The sequence below is a fragment of the Mytilus trossulus genome, chromosome 3 (genome assembly GCF_036588685.1).
Source record: "Mytilus trossulus isolate FHL-02 chromosome 3, PNRI_Mtr1.1.1.hap1, whole genome shotgun sequence".
Lineage (NCBI taxonomy): Eukaryota > Metazoa > Mollusca > Bivalvia > Mytilida > Mytilidae > Mytilus > Mytilus trossulus.
Genome location: NC_086375.1, coordinates 59,541,608 through 59,560,227, shown reverse-complemented (window position 1 = coordinate 59,560,227; position 18,620 = coordinate 59,541,608). Strand labels below are relative to the sequence as shown.

At 32.1% G+C, this 18,620-nt stretch overlaps 1 protein-coding gene across 1 annotated transcript; it reads left to right on the top strand.

Annotated features, from left to right (window-relative positions):
* Nucleotides 1-1,296: 1,296 nt before the first annotated feature.
* LOC134711988 (uncharacterized) lies at nt 1,297-15,138 on the top strand. The gene is made up of 7 exons (XM_063573061.1): nt 1,297-1,515; nt 8,266-8,394; nt 9,184-9,310; nt 9,811-10,284; nt 11,831-12,009; nt 12,907-14,173; nt 14,956-15,138. Exons 1-7 carry the CDS (start codon nt 1,456-1,458, stop codon nt 15,075-15,077), a joined length of 2,358 nt encoding a protein of 785 aa, XP_063429131.1. The 5' UTR covers nt 1,297-1,455; the 3' UTR covers nt 15,078-15,138.
* Nucleotides 15,139-18,620: the final 3,482 nt, after the last annotated feature.

Below are 18,620 nucleotides of genomic sequence, written 5' to 3'. Positions count from 1 at the left end.
GGACAAAAATAAAGAATATAGATGAATGATAAAAAAATTAAAGAATAAAGAAACGAAGAGCCTTCTATTCAGATCCTTACACCTACATAATTCATACGTTCATCAGAACTTTCAATCTACCTATTTAAATACTGTTTTACAGCACTACTAGTAATTTGTAAATAATTTGATAACGTTTATCAATGTGAGTTATTTCCTTAACTAAACTACATTTTTTCTTGGTGTGAAAAATATTAAACACACACTATTTGGCTTTAAATATCCTATTGATTTTCATCATCCTAGTAAATAAATTTATGTTCGTTTTAGGAACGATGGTCATACGTTTCATTGAACACACACACACACATAAACATACATATGGAAACCTTAGATGAGTAGCCGATAATAATATGCATATACAGTTGATAAACTATTTTACCAAAATAGAAAAATACAGGACGGCCCTCATTTATTGTAAATGTAACTGTAAAACGCATAATACCTGTTGTACCACACAGAAAAAGAGTTGCCTAATAAGCTAGCTTTATGTATGAACAAAATAAAATGTTAAGAATGCCTATTACATGAGGGTATGGATGCGGTTTACACATAAATGATAATGGTATGACAAGTCGTTCTCACCAAAGCTATGTTATAACCATTTTTACATACTGAGTAAAAAAACACATTAGGATTTAAAAACCTAAAAACACTCTGAAAACTGAATAATACACACTGTCGTTTCAAATAGACACATGGAGATGAATTTAACCCGATGACACACATTGATAATTTGAAGGGTCATTAGTTGCGAGATATATACAAAATATAAATATGATTTTTGTTTTGTTCAATCATTAATGGAAGTGAATAGTGAAATCATTTTTAGCAGTCAGTTTAGTTTAGTTTTATCAAAATAAGCTAAGAAACATCGCTGATGAATTATACACTTGCAAGTGAACAATTCGACCTCATTGAATCCGTATTCGTGTGACCTAGATAACCTCAAGACTGAAATCCACACATAAGGGTTATGTATATCATCGAGTTCATTCGTTGTTTATTGTTTATTTAAGACCTATTGAAACTTTGAATTTACGTTTTAGTATGTTATAAATCAAATATGAGGATTTGAGTCAATCGCTTAACATGATTTTGACACATAATGCCCATATTAAATTATACACATTAAAAATGACCAACACAAATAAGATGAACGTTTCTAATAAAGTTTGAAATTAAAAATGAAACCGAAAGCTGAAATACAAATGTATTATTATTTCCAGAAAGTATGTTATTACTCATAACAAAACATGTATATACTCGGGTATTTTTGTTTAAATCCGGGTATTGGAATTTCGATTGACAGATGGGCACATATATATAGAGAGAGTGTTTATTTGTTTATCTTTCCGGTAATTTGATAACATTGACCTGACCTGTGTTCAAATGAAACTATCTATGTGAGGAGAGATGTCTGCTTATGGAAATGATTGCCAATTGTTCTATGACACAAGCTCAGGATGTGAAAAGGTATAGCTATATATATTTGTTTTATTACATACAAGGAAATAAACAAATGTCCTCGAAATAAGACACATATAAAACTCATCTTTGTAGAAGTAAAGTAAACATTTTATACCTTAAACGGTTAACATGTGGTTTTATTTTGTTATGCTGTGGGATTATTTTGTTATAGTTAGTGAATGATTCACCTGCAATAGGAGGGTGGGTGGTTATTTTTAAAGAAAGGTTAACACACAAGTCTCACTGGTATGGGTAAATAATTTGCGATGTCAATCATGACAATGGGGTGCAATTTCACATAGGTAATATAATAATAGGTAGAAACTTGTATGTTTATGAGTCATAAATTTTTATCATCTATCAATATGTCTGTACACGTTTTACAAATAATATGAGCGCTTCGATGTTATTAAAAACTTATAATTGTTTCCCATGTTTTATATCAGATAGATGTGAGATACATAAATGGGTAATAATTTCCTATGGCATATAAGATAAATGTCATTTCCAGTAGAGGATCCATTATGGGCATAATCAGTACAGGGATTTTTATTTCAAACAATTGGAATATAGACTATACACAAGAAAAATAATACAAACAATGACTATAAATTGTGTCAATAAATATGGTTACATTTACCATCATGTTTAGCGTTTATTGACCATGCACCAGAAAGTAGAATCACTTCCATTAAAAAAATATTTTTATGAGTTTTAAGCCCTTATTGTTGTCGATTTGCATGAGTCACACATGGCAGGTGCTTAAAGGACACTCAACCAAATGCAAACACATAGAACTGTTTGAATACTTTACAACACAAGCATAAAGTTATACACAAGAAGGCTTATTAGATAGTCCTTCTCGTGGCTATAAGAACATATACAGGATTATTATTCAATTATTCAGATTCAGGAGTCACCAATGCAGGTGCGTAAAGGATGAAGTTACATATTATTTAAACATTTTGTGTAAAATTTATTTGAATTTGGATTTAGTTTCAAACACAATTTGTACAAATGCTATAAGAAAACAATACACAAAATTACACAGAAAACGCAAACAATGATATGAATTTTGAGTATTTTTCATTATGTTTTATGAAGACTCTATTTTGTACTTGATATTCTTGGTTCATTTTTTTTTAACAAATATTGATCTTAAATAGCCAACATATCAAAACTAGCACAATATCTCCTTGCCCAAAGTGTTAATTTGCTTCTCTCATTATTTTGTGAGGTACAATTCAGAAGAAAATGTTACTCAACTGCAACTTCAGAGCTTAAACGTCTGGGACAAGTTCTATCGTATCAAGGAAAACCCAGCTGCATTAACTTTTCAATCTTTATGGAGTGTTTTGGAGTCCGCAATCTTATCAGATTTGCTCTTGTATCAAAACTTCGGAAAATTGTACAAAAAAGTAAAATCACAAAAGAGTTTAGTTTACTACGATCATGTATTTGTAATGTCTGTTCCCATTCTTTAAAAAAAAATATGTAAATGATAAAGTTACTTTTTAAATTCATTAGTTTTGTATCATTCACTGGGTAAGCAGACTTAATCATTTTTAACATCACATTACAAGACCCATACCATGAAGGTTTTCTCGCACTAGACAATAACTTTGATTCATGAAAGGCACAATCTTGCAGTGGAGATATGAAATGATTTTAAATAAATCTGGTATTTTCGATTTATTAGTTTGACTGTCCCTCTGGTATCTTTCGTCTCTCTTTGATATAAACGAAGTATGTCCTTTTCGGATAAAACAGCTGTATTTGGAGTGGTCACCAAGAATCTAATAATTTAAATGCAAGGTTAACAAGCCACTCCTATATTAAGATGTGGGATGGTTAAACATTCAATCACATAACAGAATTGGTTAAATAATATAATCAAAAACACCATTTTTAACAGAAGGATTCAGTGACGATAAAACTGTTGATAATTTGAAGTACGCTTTAAGGCTTTTTCAAAGAGTTCTCCTTGAGCAAAGGAACTGATCTTGATGCCCTAAAGTGAATACTAAGATATGTGTATTTATTAACATATTCAAGCAGCATATTTTGATTGTTAAAACATTGTGGATATGCAATTGAGAATGGAATGTCTACCTGCTTTATTGAAAATTATAAATTTAGTTTTTTTTAGGTATTGACAGTTAGACACCAAACATAACAATATTAAACAAGTAAATTTAGCATTTTTTTTAGTCCTGGAGAATTTGATACTAGTAGTAAAATGATATGTATGGATAGGAATTTTCGCAAAAATCAGCAGATAAAAGAGTGACGAAATATGCCAGAGGGATAGTCAAACTCATAGATCGAAAATAAACTGACAATGCCATGGCTAAAAAAAGGAAAAACATACAAATAATAGTACACAAGACACAACATACTAATCAACACGAATCCCACCAACAACTGTAGCTTCCCTGTGAGCAGCAACCAAAGGAAATCATGATAGGAAATACAGATAAATGAAAATGCTATTTTAAACCATGTCTAATATATACCCAAATATTAAAGCCCTAATAATATACTATAAGTAGCTAAAATACGCCAAAAACTCCTGATATAGTATATCAAAAAGTATCGATAAAGCAGTATCCTTTACTCTTTAATTTAAATTTTCTCGTACATTTAAACAGATAAAAGAAAGTAAACGGGGAAAAATAATGTCAGGAGACCAAAGTCTATTCTAACCAAACACTATAAGATATATTCAGCGCTCTATAAGGGTCGCCGATCGCCACTTCTGGCTGTTAAGATGTTGTTCATAATAAAAACACATCCCGGAAAAGGTCTTTATTCCGCAAAATAGACCAGATCTGTATCATCAGGAATTGGGATAGCAACTAATAACTCGTCCATGCTCATTTTTTTGAAAATTGCTCAATGAAGGTAAACCAAAGAATGATTTCTATTATTGATGATTCAATAAAATTGAAATAATCCTTTTATATGTCTATGATAGAAATTAGAATACTGGTAAAACCATGTGGCAGGTTAAATGTTTTCACTTAATTGGCAGCAAAATAAAATACATTGCCTCTCAATTTTTTTCTGCTACAGAAAAGATGGTGCCTTGTATATATATATATATTGGCTTTTGTTTAGTGGATGTGTATAATCAAAACTTGTAATAATAAAGAGCTTGATTCAAAGTCTGTAGCAACAACTATTATTTCCTGAAACAGCAGTATTGATCCCATATCTCACCTTTCACGTTTCTACCGATTAAGGGACGATACAAAGACTAATTTCCAATGCATTTATTTCCATCACTTGGTCAGCAAATTGTTAAACCTGGAAAATAAAACTGTCCCCGTTGGTAGTAAAATACTACTGTAACACGCATAATAAAAAATATTGTATCACATTGAAAAAATGTTTCATAATAACTATAATAAGTATGTCAATTACATGATAATCTAGATAGAGTTTACAGAATATGTACTAAAAGAAAACACAGAAATTAATAGAGGGTATTAGGGTGCAAATAAAATTACGCAGACTTAGCGTTATTTTTATAGATAAGGAAAACTGCAATAAAACTTAATATAATGCAGAAATTAAAGACCCCATTCCCATCTAGAACCTCATACCTTACGTTTTGGAGCATTTAACTAATAAAAATTAAAGCTAATGAAATCCAAACGAAACCGAAAGTTGAATTATTATTTTTTCCAGAAAGTATGTTACTATTTGTAACAAATCTTATAAATACAGGTAAATTTTTAAAAAAACCTGGTATTTTGAAATTCCGATTGACAGATAATCACAGATGGTCACATACCTATATAGAGAGTGCTTAAGTGTTTCACTTTCTGGCAATTATCTGTGTTCAAATGAAACTATTATTTAATGAGTTAGGAGATGACTGCTTATGTAAATGATTGTCAATTTTTCTACGACACAAGCTCTGGATGTGAAAAGGTAAAGCTATATTTTATAACAAAATGAATTAAGTTTTCTTAATTACATACAAATAAATAAACAAAAATGTCCTCGAAATCAGACACACATTAAACTTGTCTCTGTCGAAATAAATTCTTTTTTTTATACCTTACGCGGTTAGCTTGTGGTATTTTTGTTTTATACTATGGGGTTAATGGGTTATTATCTGTGATTAATTCATCAGCTGGAGGTGTAAATAGGGGGATCTTCCGTCAAAAAGGTATGAACACACGTGCCACTGGTATTGGTTACTGTTTTGGAATGTCAAATATAGCAATGTAGTGCAATTTCCCAGAGTTAATTTAACATTAGGTAGAATTATAAGCAATTAGTCAAATGTTCAACTTCTATCAAGATGTTTGTAAAATTTTGTACAATGAATATGAGTGCTCCCATTGTATTAGAACCTGTATTGTAATCAATATGTCACATATTGTATATCTAAATGCCGAAAGATACAAAAATAGGTTATAAATTCCTGTGAAATATATATATGGATAGAGATTTTCGCAAAAATCAACATATTTTATACCCTAGCCTGACGTCTGTACCACAATATCGAAGGCGTTTTAATAATGTTCACTTGTATTGTAAAATACCCTAGATTAAGTATGATATTAGTTATCGTTGATTATATTCTAATTCGCCAGCTCAAACGAATATAAATTATTTAATAAATAAAACAACACATACATTGGATAAGTGTGCCTACAACTGTAGCAGCCTTTAATATTAACATTACATTCAATATGCTTCTCAAACTAAAGTCCTTCACTTTAATTCAGGCACACTTACCAATCCAATCATACAATAGCACAGTAACATACAGTTACACAATCAAAAAATATCCACAAAAGAGGGAAAATTCAAATTAATATAATGTAATATATGGTGCATATACTCCAATTAACGATAACCATATCATAACACTTAAACATAATAACTAATGATACTGCTTTGAACTATAGACAAACTTCGAATAACTTTATTTTCTCAAACTGACCCCTTAAGTAATACTTAATCATGCTTTTCACGAAAATCATGAGGGCATATACCCGTAAAACCGGCACTACTGGTATATGCCATCCAATCAAATTGAACGTAATAACACACCATGTGCTTGATATAAACATACACACACGTGTTTATAGTAAACAATAGCTTGACCGTTACAACGTCATGTGACCAATAACTTTAATAAATATATAGATTTAAACCACACTCGTTAATCAAACTGTTCCAATAAATTTAAACAAATACAACTGAGGAGCAATTGTCATAAGTATTTTAAATACATCAGATAAGCGATTAAAAAAAATTATACAAGTATTTCAAAGTGAATTAAAACAAAAGAATTATAAGATATATGCAGCACTCTATAAAGATATTTTGATCTCAACTAATGGCTTTTTAAATGTTGTTCATAATAAATACTTATCCAGGAAAAAGGCCATAATCAGCAAAAAAGATCACGAATAAGGACAACGACAGATAACTTGTCCGTGCTCATCTTTCTGATATTGTACTGTAAAGTTAAAACCAGCAATGATGTTCATTCTATTCATCATTATAAAATTGAAGTAGATCTTTCAAGCTTTCATTAGAAGAATTTAGATTATTGGTAAATATTTTTGGAAAGTGTACAGTAGTTATATGTTTTAACTTAATTGGAGGAACACAAAAGTTGGATGTCTATTCATTTATGTTTTTTTGTATAGTGAATGTGTACAATCGACACACGTAATAACGGTGAGCTTGATTAAATATATGAAGCAACAACTATCATAAGCGTAACATTGTTTCCTGAAACAACAGTATTGATCCAGTTACCCACATTCTACGTTTATATTGATTGCGGGAAGCTGAATCAATCGTAAAGGCACTAAATGGTATGACCACATTCTATTGATTGTATTTCAACCACCGTTTCAAAAGATGAAAATTAAAAAAAAGAGATGTAAAAGATAACAGAGAGACATTCGCACTCACAAGTCAAACCCTAAAATTGACATTTCCATGGCTTAAAAGAAAAAGACAGACGGTCACAATTAATATAAGTATGCAAAATACAACAAAGAAAACCAAAGATTAAGCAACACTCCTAGCAGAAGTTAGAATAGTCAAGTCTGAATAATGCAAATAAACTTTAAGTAGAGAAACAAAACTGGAATACCCGTCGTTGTTCTTTTATGCGTATTTATTTTCATCTAATATTACAGTTCACATCTGTTGAAGTAACTGTTATTTTGCACCCTTTCAAAATGCGATATTACAGAAGTATTACAAAATGCGATATTACAGAAGTATTACAAAATGCGATATTACAGAAGTATTACAAAATGATGTGTAGCAATATTTTGTAAGAAAGACACTTGTATAAATCATAAAGGTCAAACGAGCAAAGTTTTGTTGATGATCAAATTAAAAGATATATCATGAACTTATAAAACTGACCAATATTTTAATAGTCATTGTCGTACTGCTATCGAAACAAGGTGGACGTACTTAATATATTTGCTATTATGGGAATAAATTGAAAGAAAAAAAATAATGTGAAAAGTAAAATAACAAAAATACCGAACCCTTAAGAAAATCCAAAACAGAAAGTCTGAAATCAAATTGCAAAATCAAAAGCTCAAACATATCAAACAAACGAATAACAATGGTCGTATTTCTGACTTAGTACAGGAACTTACGATTACTTTTTGCTTAGTTATGATTATAAGATACGTTTTTCTGAAATTATTTCCCTGTATTCTTTGGCATTGCTATAAATGTAAATTTTCTCTGTTTTAGGGAGACAGATGTCCGTTTAGACATAGTGAGCCAGCTAGGTCGAGCTTCGTTACTTGTAATTTTTGGCAGAAAGGGAGATGCACTAAATCTAACTGTAAATTTAGACATTCAGTAGTGAAACCAAAGCAGGTAAGCAGGTCATTCAATTACGTTAAGGTATCGCTGCCAGAAAACTTTCATACTTCCTGTTTTGTTAGTTTAAAAAATTGACTCACCCGGAGAGCTAAGAAATGACTGGCATATATATCTAATGTCAAAATATATCAGCTCAAGTCTTTCTTTCCTGTTTATGCTAAGATATTCGTCTGTAGGGCGGGTCAGTTCATCCTTTCTGTTGGTATAGGTTTGTAGAAGAAGGTTAAATTCCAAAATTACCGAACTCCAAGAAAAATTCATAACTGGAAGTCCTTTATTAAATGGCAAAATCAAAGCTAAAACGCATGGGGAACAACTGTCATATTACTAGTTCTCATATAACTGACTTGGTACATTCATTTCCATATGTTGAAAATGCAGGATTAAATCTTAAGAATCGTTTAACCCTTAGCATATGCCCAATATACACGTAGTTCATGCATGTATATAACAAGTAATTTGAACGTTTGTAACTGAAGCATGCATTATATCATACAAACCCGATTTTATCGTTGTGGTGAATTCAACCATAACGATTTTCAACTTTTCATTTTTCGGTTTATCCGTATGAGACATCCGAGAATACAAAACAAAAGAGAAATAAAGATAACCGTATTCAACTAAAAAATATTATGTACTATTTATATACCTCTTGCTTTATGAGTAGATTGAGATTCTGTAAATGTTTCTTTTAAGTTTCATTTTATCCTGAATATTACCAAATACGTCTCAACTTGTATTAAAGTAGAGGTACTTCTTTCTCAGCGATCCTTTAATTTACAGAAAAACCGCCAACTGATACCTTGCTGGCATGAAACACAACCATCAGGTTGTACACGACCAGGCTGTCCTTTTAAGCACTCAAAACCTGACCCACTAAATCAGTATGGGTATAAAGAAACACTTTCTGGTAGGTAATTTGGCGTTATGTACCATACAGATTTGATTGAAGTTTGTATTCTCATTTTGTTATGATAATCACATTCTTAACTAAATCTATGTGGTCAAAGTATACGAAGTTTACTCATTTGAACCATGGCTGTAATATTTTTACAATGAAATACCTTTCGAAACTTTTGTTAGGACTACTTATAAAAATAGAATATCAATTGATCTAAAGTTTGCAGTTTTAATCATATTTGATGCAATTTCATTATCTTAGAAGTTAACCTGACGAAGACTACATAATCTTTGATACTTCACCAGATAACATGAAAGTCATAACAATAAAAAATCCTACGAATTTATTTTTAAATTCGAAAAAGAAAAGATACAAAAGAAACATTCAAACTAAAAAGTTGAAAACAAACTGACAACGTCATTACAGAAATAGAAAAAGTAAAAAACAAAACAAAATAAAACAAAACAAAGTTGACATGTGCATGCCTGAATATTTATTTCTCTGTGTAGCTACCCCTGCAGTGGCATCTTCGGAAACTGGTTCTGATTTTTATGAGCCTTCAAGGTCACCGAGTGTCCCTATTTCTATAAGCTGTACGAGCAATAGTATTATGATGTCGTGGACAGAACCAGAAGAAGACAGTGGTTACACTAATGGATATAAAATTGTCTATAGAGAATGCAATCTTGGTGATTCAAGATGGAAATCTATTATCACGGAAAGTAAACGAACAATTTACACAGTAAAAGACCTGAAAGGTGATACCCAATATGAGTTCAAGATTTGTTCTATTGACAGAGATGAAAAAGACGGATATTTCAGCAACCCAGCAGTCGCATTCATCACTAAGTCATCTCTATCACATTATGTTAAAGGTTTAGCAAAGACAGTAAGACGTTCAGATCCCGAAATTTATAAAATTCCGTTTCAAAAAACTAAAGGTGGCACAAATAATGCAGCAAAAACACAGAAATGTTATTTTGGTAAGAATGAATTATAATGCAATAATTTAATTAGTAATTTTAAAATTTCTTTAATTCTGTTTTAGTAGACGAAACGCACGTCTGATTCGAATATAAAATGTCAGTCTTGGTGGCTATGATGAGTTTATTTGCTTACAGTTTACAATAATAAACTAACATTAATCAATTTAGAGTGACAGTGGTGTTCACACGATAAGGAAGACTGAAAATATGCGTATTGACGGATAAACAATTTTCAATGTTCAAGAAAAAGAAGCAAAATAGAGGCTCTGAAATTGACACTAGCTGTCAAATGTGTGTTTACCGATTTGATTCAAATACTTTTATCTGATTTATCACCGTGTAAAACATTTTCCGAGTTATAAAAAGTCAGGAATAAACAACTTACAGAACATGGACTCAATAAAATGTAGCTTTTTTTGTGTATTTAATCTTGACGCCATCTAAATAACTATCGAGTTGATCTCCTTAGGTCATATAAGCGATATGAACATAAATAAAAATAAAAATAGAAATGTTTATCATCCGTTTCACCTTTATAAGAATATTTTTGTTTTGTGGATCGAATCACTCAATCAAATGAATTACCTTTGTTTCTCTTTTAATATTGACATTCATTTCCTTAAACTAACCGAACACGCACGATTCATGCGTTACCATCTCTAGTTAAGGGGTTAAATTATCCTTTTATATGAATACGGATTCAACGAGGTCTTCTTATTCACTTGTAAGTGAATAATTCAGTATGAATGTTTTATTCAGCTTCATTTGACAAAATTAAAAAAAACCTGGCTGCTAAAAGCGAAAAATTGTTTCACTATTTCACTTTCATTAATTATTGAACAAAAAAAAAACAATCATACTTTAGATTTTAATATACCTCGTAACGAGTGATATTGTTTTTTTTTTAAATTTTGAAACAAGTTGAGTTCAATTTGTAGGTGGAGACAAACTTTAGATGTACAAAGGAACAATTTCAATTCGGACTGACTTATTTGTTGACATAAGAACAAAGACTCAAACCATTCAAAATGACGCTATAATTTACATCTGTGTAAACATTAAATGTACTATGCAACCATACCACATCATCCAATTCTATCTTGAACATTAACAGAGGACTCCATCATGATTATCAGATTTGTTTAAGCTTTTGGATTAAAACGTTTACATTCATATTCATATTTGTATTCATTTTAATTCATTTATGCATATTCTAATCCCTACTTAAAGTGTTCATCATATATCGTTTGTATAAATTCTGATTTCCAGAAAGAAAATTGTATTTCGTATGTTGATTTAAAGCAATAACAATTGATCTGCACTTAATCTACTTTAAAAAATTGTTGTTGTATGAAATTCGTATCTTAAATGGAAAAAAAAACAATATAATCAGAAATGTTCAAAATCTAAGTAAGATGTTAGTTGATAATGGGAAAAAAGTTGTAGCTTACCTGTAATGTACGTTTCCTTAAGACAACATAAGGCTATGGAATAAAAGTTGCACTTGAGTATGTAAAGTAAAACTAGAATGTATATTTACCAGGACAAAAGAGACCGGGCACTAGTGGTAAAACCATAATGCTTGTTGGAGCTACTGGATCTGGAAAAAGTACACTGCTTGATGGAATGATTAATTATATTTTTGATGTTTCCTGGGACGATGAATTCAGATTTACGGTTGTTGAAATGTCGGATGAGGAAAAAACAAGATACCATGACCAGGTGAAAAAATAACTTAACGTTGTAAAAACTAGACATTTTTAATAAACATCAATATTGAATTTAATGACACAAATTCAACGCTTTGGTACAATGTCTAAAAAAAATCCAGCAAATAATATCAAAAATATATTGCATAAAAATTTGACATGTTTTCTCTAATACCCTTAATTGATGAAAGTAAACATGTATACTTGTTGTCTCAATCATGAATCTATTAGGCAATAATATACCCAAACAATTATATTTTGAAAGAAATACTGGTGAATATTTAAATTCAAGAAGAAATTGTTTTACATCTTCAATTAGACTTTGATTAATATAAAGTCCTTATTTGTTTATCTCAAAAGTAAAGAATGATGATCTTATAGGAACACATAAAATTGCTCAAAGTGTAATGATTTATATACATCTGTAACACAATGTTTACTGCTGTTCCCCCATTTTTACATATTATGAATATGAAGATCTGGTATGACTGCCAATCAGACAACTCTCCATCAAAGTCACAATGTAAGAACATTAATTATAGGTCACAGCCTTCAACACTGATCCTTAACTAACATCGAACAGCAAGCTTTAAAGGAGACTAAAATAACTGTTTCAAAACCATTTAAACATGAAAATGTCTGATTTACTGTTAACATAATGGAATTCAATGGGAATAGCATACATGTGAAAGGTTAAGCTAGCTATAACAACCGTTTTAATCCACAATGTTTACACAATAAATACCTGTAGCAAGCCATTTATATGACATTTCTTTTCTATTCCTTTGATGTATCTAAGTTTTGATTTTGCCATTTGAAAAAAAAAAGTCTTTTCGTTTAGAATTTTCCTAGGAGCTCGGTATATTTGTTATCTTACTTTGTACTAAGCATATTTAATACATTATTTCAGACTAAGTCACAAACTGAATGGATCACCAGTTATACCATCAGAACAATGAGTGGAAGTAATATTGACTACGATTTGCATATAGTGGACACTCCAGGCTTCGGCGACACACGTGGGGTTGTCAGAGATAAAGAAATAGTTGATCAAATAAGGCAGTTCTTTACCACAAAAGGAAGCCAAGGCATTATGTATTTAGATGCAATATGTTTTGTTATACAAGCACCCCTTGTTCGATTGACGCCGCCACAAAGGTATCTTTTTGACGCAATTTTATCGATATTTGGTCAAGATGTTGTTAATAACATTTACGTATTAATAACATTTGCAGACGGCAAGCAACCGCCAGTTATTGATGCTTTGCGAGGTGCGAAAGTACCATTCAAACACTTTTACACGTTTAATAATTCCGCACTTTTCTCTTCAAGACAAATCTCTCAAGAATCAGAATTTGCCAGTCTCTACTGGAAAATGGGGAGAGAAAGTTTTAGTGTATTTTTTGAAGAACTGCGATTTACACAGACTAAAAGCTTACAGTTGACAAAGCAAGTCTTACAACTTCGACAAAATATTGAAGCTACAGTTCAAGGATTGCAACCGCAGATTCATGAAGGTCTGCACAAGCTGAACACCATTGAACAAGAAAAGGAAATTCTAAGGCGACACGAAAGAGAAATAGAAGCTAACAAAAATTTTATGTATGAAGTAGACGAAATTCGCATGAGAAAAATAGATTTAACTGCTGGAACCTACGTTACCAACTGTCTGACTTGTAACAGAACATGCCACTTTCCCTGTCGCATACCAGAAGACAGAAATAAGATGCAATGCGCTGCTATGAACGATGGCCACTGTACAGTTTGTCCCAAGAAATGTTTCTGGGATATTCATCGAAACAATGATTTTCGTTTCGAAACCTATTCAGTGAAGGTGAAAAGTTCTTATGAAGTGTTAAAACGAAAATATTTGCTAGCAAGAATTGGTAAAGAAAGACAAACCTCTATTGTGGATAGTGTCAAATTGGCATTCACAGAACTCTACAACAAAGTCCAGGAAATGATGAATGATGTTCGCTGTTATATAAATAAACTGAATGAAATAGCCCTGCGACCAAATCCATTGAGTGACGTTGATTATATTGATCTTCTTATACAGAGCGAAAAGAATGAAAAGAAATTTGGATGGAAGGAGAGAATAAATTTCTTCGTTGACATGAGAGAGAAGGCAGAAATCATAAGAAAAATAGCAAGAAAAGAAACATTCCACCCACTTGGTAAACTGCGCAACTATTAAATATCCAATTCTGACAACTTTTTCTAAAAGTCAAGTAGTTTTATAATATATCCATGATTGTTTGTTGTTTTATAATATATCCATAATCATTCGTTGTTTTGAAATATATCCGTAATTATTCGTTGTTTTAATGTATCCATAATTAATCATTGTTTAATAATATATACATAAAAGAGTGGCGACGATACCAGAGGGACAATTGAACTAATATATCGAAATTAACTGACAACGCAATGACTAAAAATGAAAAACAGACAAACTGACAAATAATTGTACACATGATACAATATAGACAACTAAAAACTAAGCACGACGAAGCCACGGGTGATCTCGGTTGCTCTGGAAGGGCAAGAGGATCCTGCTCCACATGTGGTACCCTCCGTGTTGATCATGTTATTACAACCCCGGTAAATAGTCAAATTCGGTAGGTCACATTCATGAAAAGGGAAGGGGATTGTAATAACGACATAAGGAAAATATCCGATATAATATGTAAAACGTTTATTTCATAACGGCCAACCAACCCGTGATTTACGAAGGGATGATTTAAAGTTCACTATTTGGAACTCTTTGTGTACAAGCTTACTTGTGAGCAGCAATCAACTATCAAGGAAATCATGATAGGAAATGCAAGCCCGGGAATTTCGAATCCTCTCTTTTGTCGTAAAGTTTTGTTTTCAACCGACCATCATTGTCAATTTCTAGATATAAATCAAGATATGAGACTCACTAAACTGTATCTGTTGTATTCTTTATCTCTAGTTCGATGGAAAAGATGCGTTCAACATAGTCACCAAATAGAAGAAGAAGAAGAAGAAGAAGAATTGTTTATTATAGTGCAACCTGAATATAAAGTATATCGTTACATTAAATACATAATATAAATCTTCAGCCAGCCAAATAGGCTTACGATGCACTGTTTTGAATCGTTATTTATCATTTAATTACTAGTATTTAGTGAGAGAACATCATCTTTATAGCGGAAAGTAAAGTTAAAGGATATTGTTAACTTCTTATTTTGTTTTCCTAGGAAGTCCCTGTATGAAGTCATCCTCATGATAATAAAGAAACAAGTTGGCAAGGAGAGGTACACAATTGGTTCCCATTATCGTCAGTCTGTTGAAAAACACGTCCTCAAAACGTTACAAATATGTTGTCAATCAAGCCATCAAACATCTTGCTTATGTCAGTTTCAGAGAATTGTTTGTTTGAATAATTATTTTATTCGTTGTTTTATACTATATCTATAATAAGGGTCTACATTGAGTCAATATAGCCAGCAATTGTCAATCAATTAGATTATGAAAAGTCAGGGTGTCAGCGTGTACTCGTGTACTGCTAGGTATAATAGGGCATTGACTAACAAAACATGTAATTGACGTTATCATAGAATTGAGTAATCAAATTCTTTTGATTTCTGCTGGGACATCGTTCCTTTCATTTCATATACTAGTAATGATTTTCTTGAGAATTTCCTTTGGAAAATTAAATAACAATTACTCATTAATGATACAGTGAAAATACGTGTCGTATTTGTGTGCAAGATGGCCTTTCAAAGCCCCGAAATCCCCCGTTATATCAAACATATTTCTATTGTTATATTGAAAGAAGTAAGTTCATGAGGATTACAATTGTCCCTAAGATTTTGATGATTTCTTTTAATTAGGCCTTACTTCTACAAATTTAAATTTTTTTATGTTGGACCCTCCATCACAATCTTGAACGCTTTGTTTCAAAAGGAAAATTCCTTCTAGTGTATGAATTTATTATTCTTTATCAAGGCTTCCTTGTCACAACTCTACAATCAAATAGAGTAGAAAATTAACCGGGTAAATTACCGAACTAATCAACTGAAAGACACAGATAATGCACAGTCAATCAACATTTCATTGTTTTACATCAATTAACTCCGTTTATTTGCTTTTTAGACTAAATACTATTTGAACACCTTCGAAAGTGAAAGTGAATATAGTTTTTGAAAAATTGATATATAGATCATCTAGACACTAAACAACGAGTTTAATTTGTACGAGGTCGTTGGATCGTTATGAAAAACGATACTGCACAAAATAAATAGACTAAATAAACATATAAATAGTGTACAACATAAAAAATAATTAAGAGTAGGAACCCACATTAATATGCATCTCCCCGACAAAGTCTTGGTCTATGAAATTAACATTTTTACAAATAATAACATCATCATAAACATGTGCAGGTGAAATGTCAATTCTCCATAAAAACAGAGATTATTTAAAATCTTTCATTCGCATATTCAAATGTTTCATAAGTGTATAGAAAATATTAACAATTGTCAAACAATGTATGATCAGTGACACTTGGAGTTGCTTAGTTACAAAGAACTAGTTATATTTATTATTAAATACCGTTCAGTTAATATCATAAGTTTTCATAGTTGTAAATTGGATAATGCACCAAGTAACATTCTGTTTTCTGAAAACCACCATTTGCTATAAATAATCAAAATAATTCCCAATTGATATTTATATATATATATGTGAAAAGTTTGAAATGACATTGAACTTTGTATTGCATATTCTATAATAAGGTGTAAAAAAGAATAGATAGAGAGTTCAACTTATTTTAACAATCAGGCACCGACATAGTTTATATCTTTTTTTAATCAAATGCTTTCTTCACTGAAAGCACAACTGTTTGTACTATTTTATCATTCAAATTTTGCTTACAGTTATGTTCTTACAATAATTTAATTTGAATCACATAATAAAAGAAGTAACATTTATTAATGGGGATTGCATTTTATTATACCGCAGTCCCACAAGGCCACGATCGCACTACGATCTGTGATACAAATGCAAACTTTGATGATCGTAGTATGATCGTGTAGATCGCACTAAGGTCGTATTATGGTCGTGGTAAGGTCTTCAAGATCGTGATGAGCATGGTCAACTTTGAAAATGTTCAAAACAATCGTGGTGCGGTCGTGTCGAAATCAGGTTGTAGTAGAAGCGTAGTGAGAGCGCACTAACATCGTAGTAGGATCGCAAAAGGTCGCTGTACCATCGTAGCGTGAGCGTAGCGAAAGCGTGATTATATTCGGAGAGATTGCGCTACGATCTCATAGCGCCGACATTACGACCTCCCTACGACTATCACGTTCTCATCGCGAGCCAACTACGCTTCCAGTACGACTATATCACGCTGTTCACGACCTTAGTACGAGTCTAGTACGCCCTTGCCGTCCTCATCACGCTTTTCTTACGTCCCAACTACGTTTATACTACGACCATCATTCTCATTGTCATTTTCACTTAAAATTAATTAAAAAAAGCTGTCTAGATTTTGTTTGTCTGTATGTAATTATTCATTTGCTCTAACGGCCCAACCATGCTTCTCGTTTTTATATAGATTTAACCGTTGGTTTTCCCGTTTAAATGTTTTAACATTGACATATCGGGGCCTTTTATAGCTGACTATGCGGTATGGGCTTTGCTCGTTGTTGAAGGCAGTACGGTGACCTATAGTTGTTAATGTCTGTGCCATTTTGGTCTCTTGTTGACAGCCCCAGTCCCACGAGACCACGATTTCACCACGCTCACCGCGATCTAAAATAAATTCAGATCGTGGTGAGGTCACGGTATGAGCGGAATGAACGTTGCTTTCACGATGTAACTACGTCCTCATTACGCTTCTACAACGATCCCACTAAGATTATACCACGTTCTCAACGCGCTCATTCTGCGACTTTACTACGCTTATCAAGATCTTTTTACGCTCATCACGTTCTCACTAAGACCATTCCACGAGTTATCCGAGTGCACACGATCGTACCACGCTTCTACTGCGATTATAGCAAGGTCTTTACACGATTATACTACGTTCATACCGCGATCTAACTACGTTCTCAGCAATAACGTCAATATCAATACAGTTCCATTCCTTCTATTTCTGATTAAAACGTAGATTTCTTGGAAACGATACAGTCATTCCACCGAAATCTACTGGAACACGTGAGCGTGGAGGTAGGGGTTGATGTGGAGCAAGAGGAAGCTCTGATAGTAACAAATCCTTGGGTTGAAGTGATAAAAAATTGCTCATTGCTCGGTGCAAAACGATCATGCTCGAAACATGAAATCCAGCATTTTGAGTGGTTCCTTTTTGAGTATAAAAAACTGTCTCGAAAGTTTTGTGGCTTCAAGGCCTGATCAAGCAGAGATTATCATGTTGGACCGACCAATCCAACCTAAATTACAACCTATTGCTAGTCTATAAAGCTCAAATAACGATAGTTTAGTGAACGATAGCAGAGATGACACAGATATGTCAATACATATAGTAAGATGTGGTATTAGTGCCAATGGGACAACTCTCAATTCAAGTAACAATTTATAAAATAAACCAATATCGGCCTAGGTACGGGCTTTAACACCGAACTGCAAGCTACA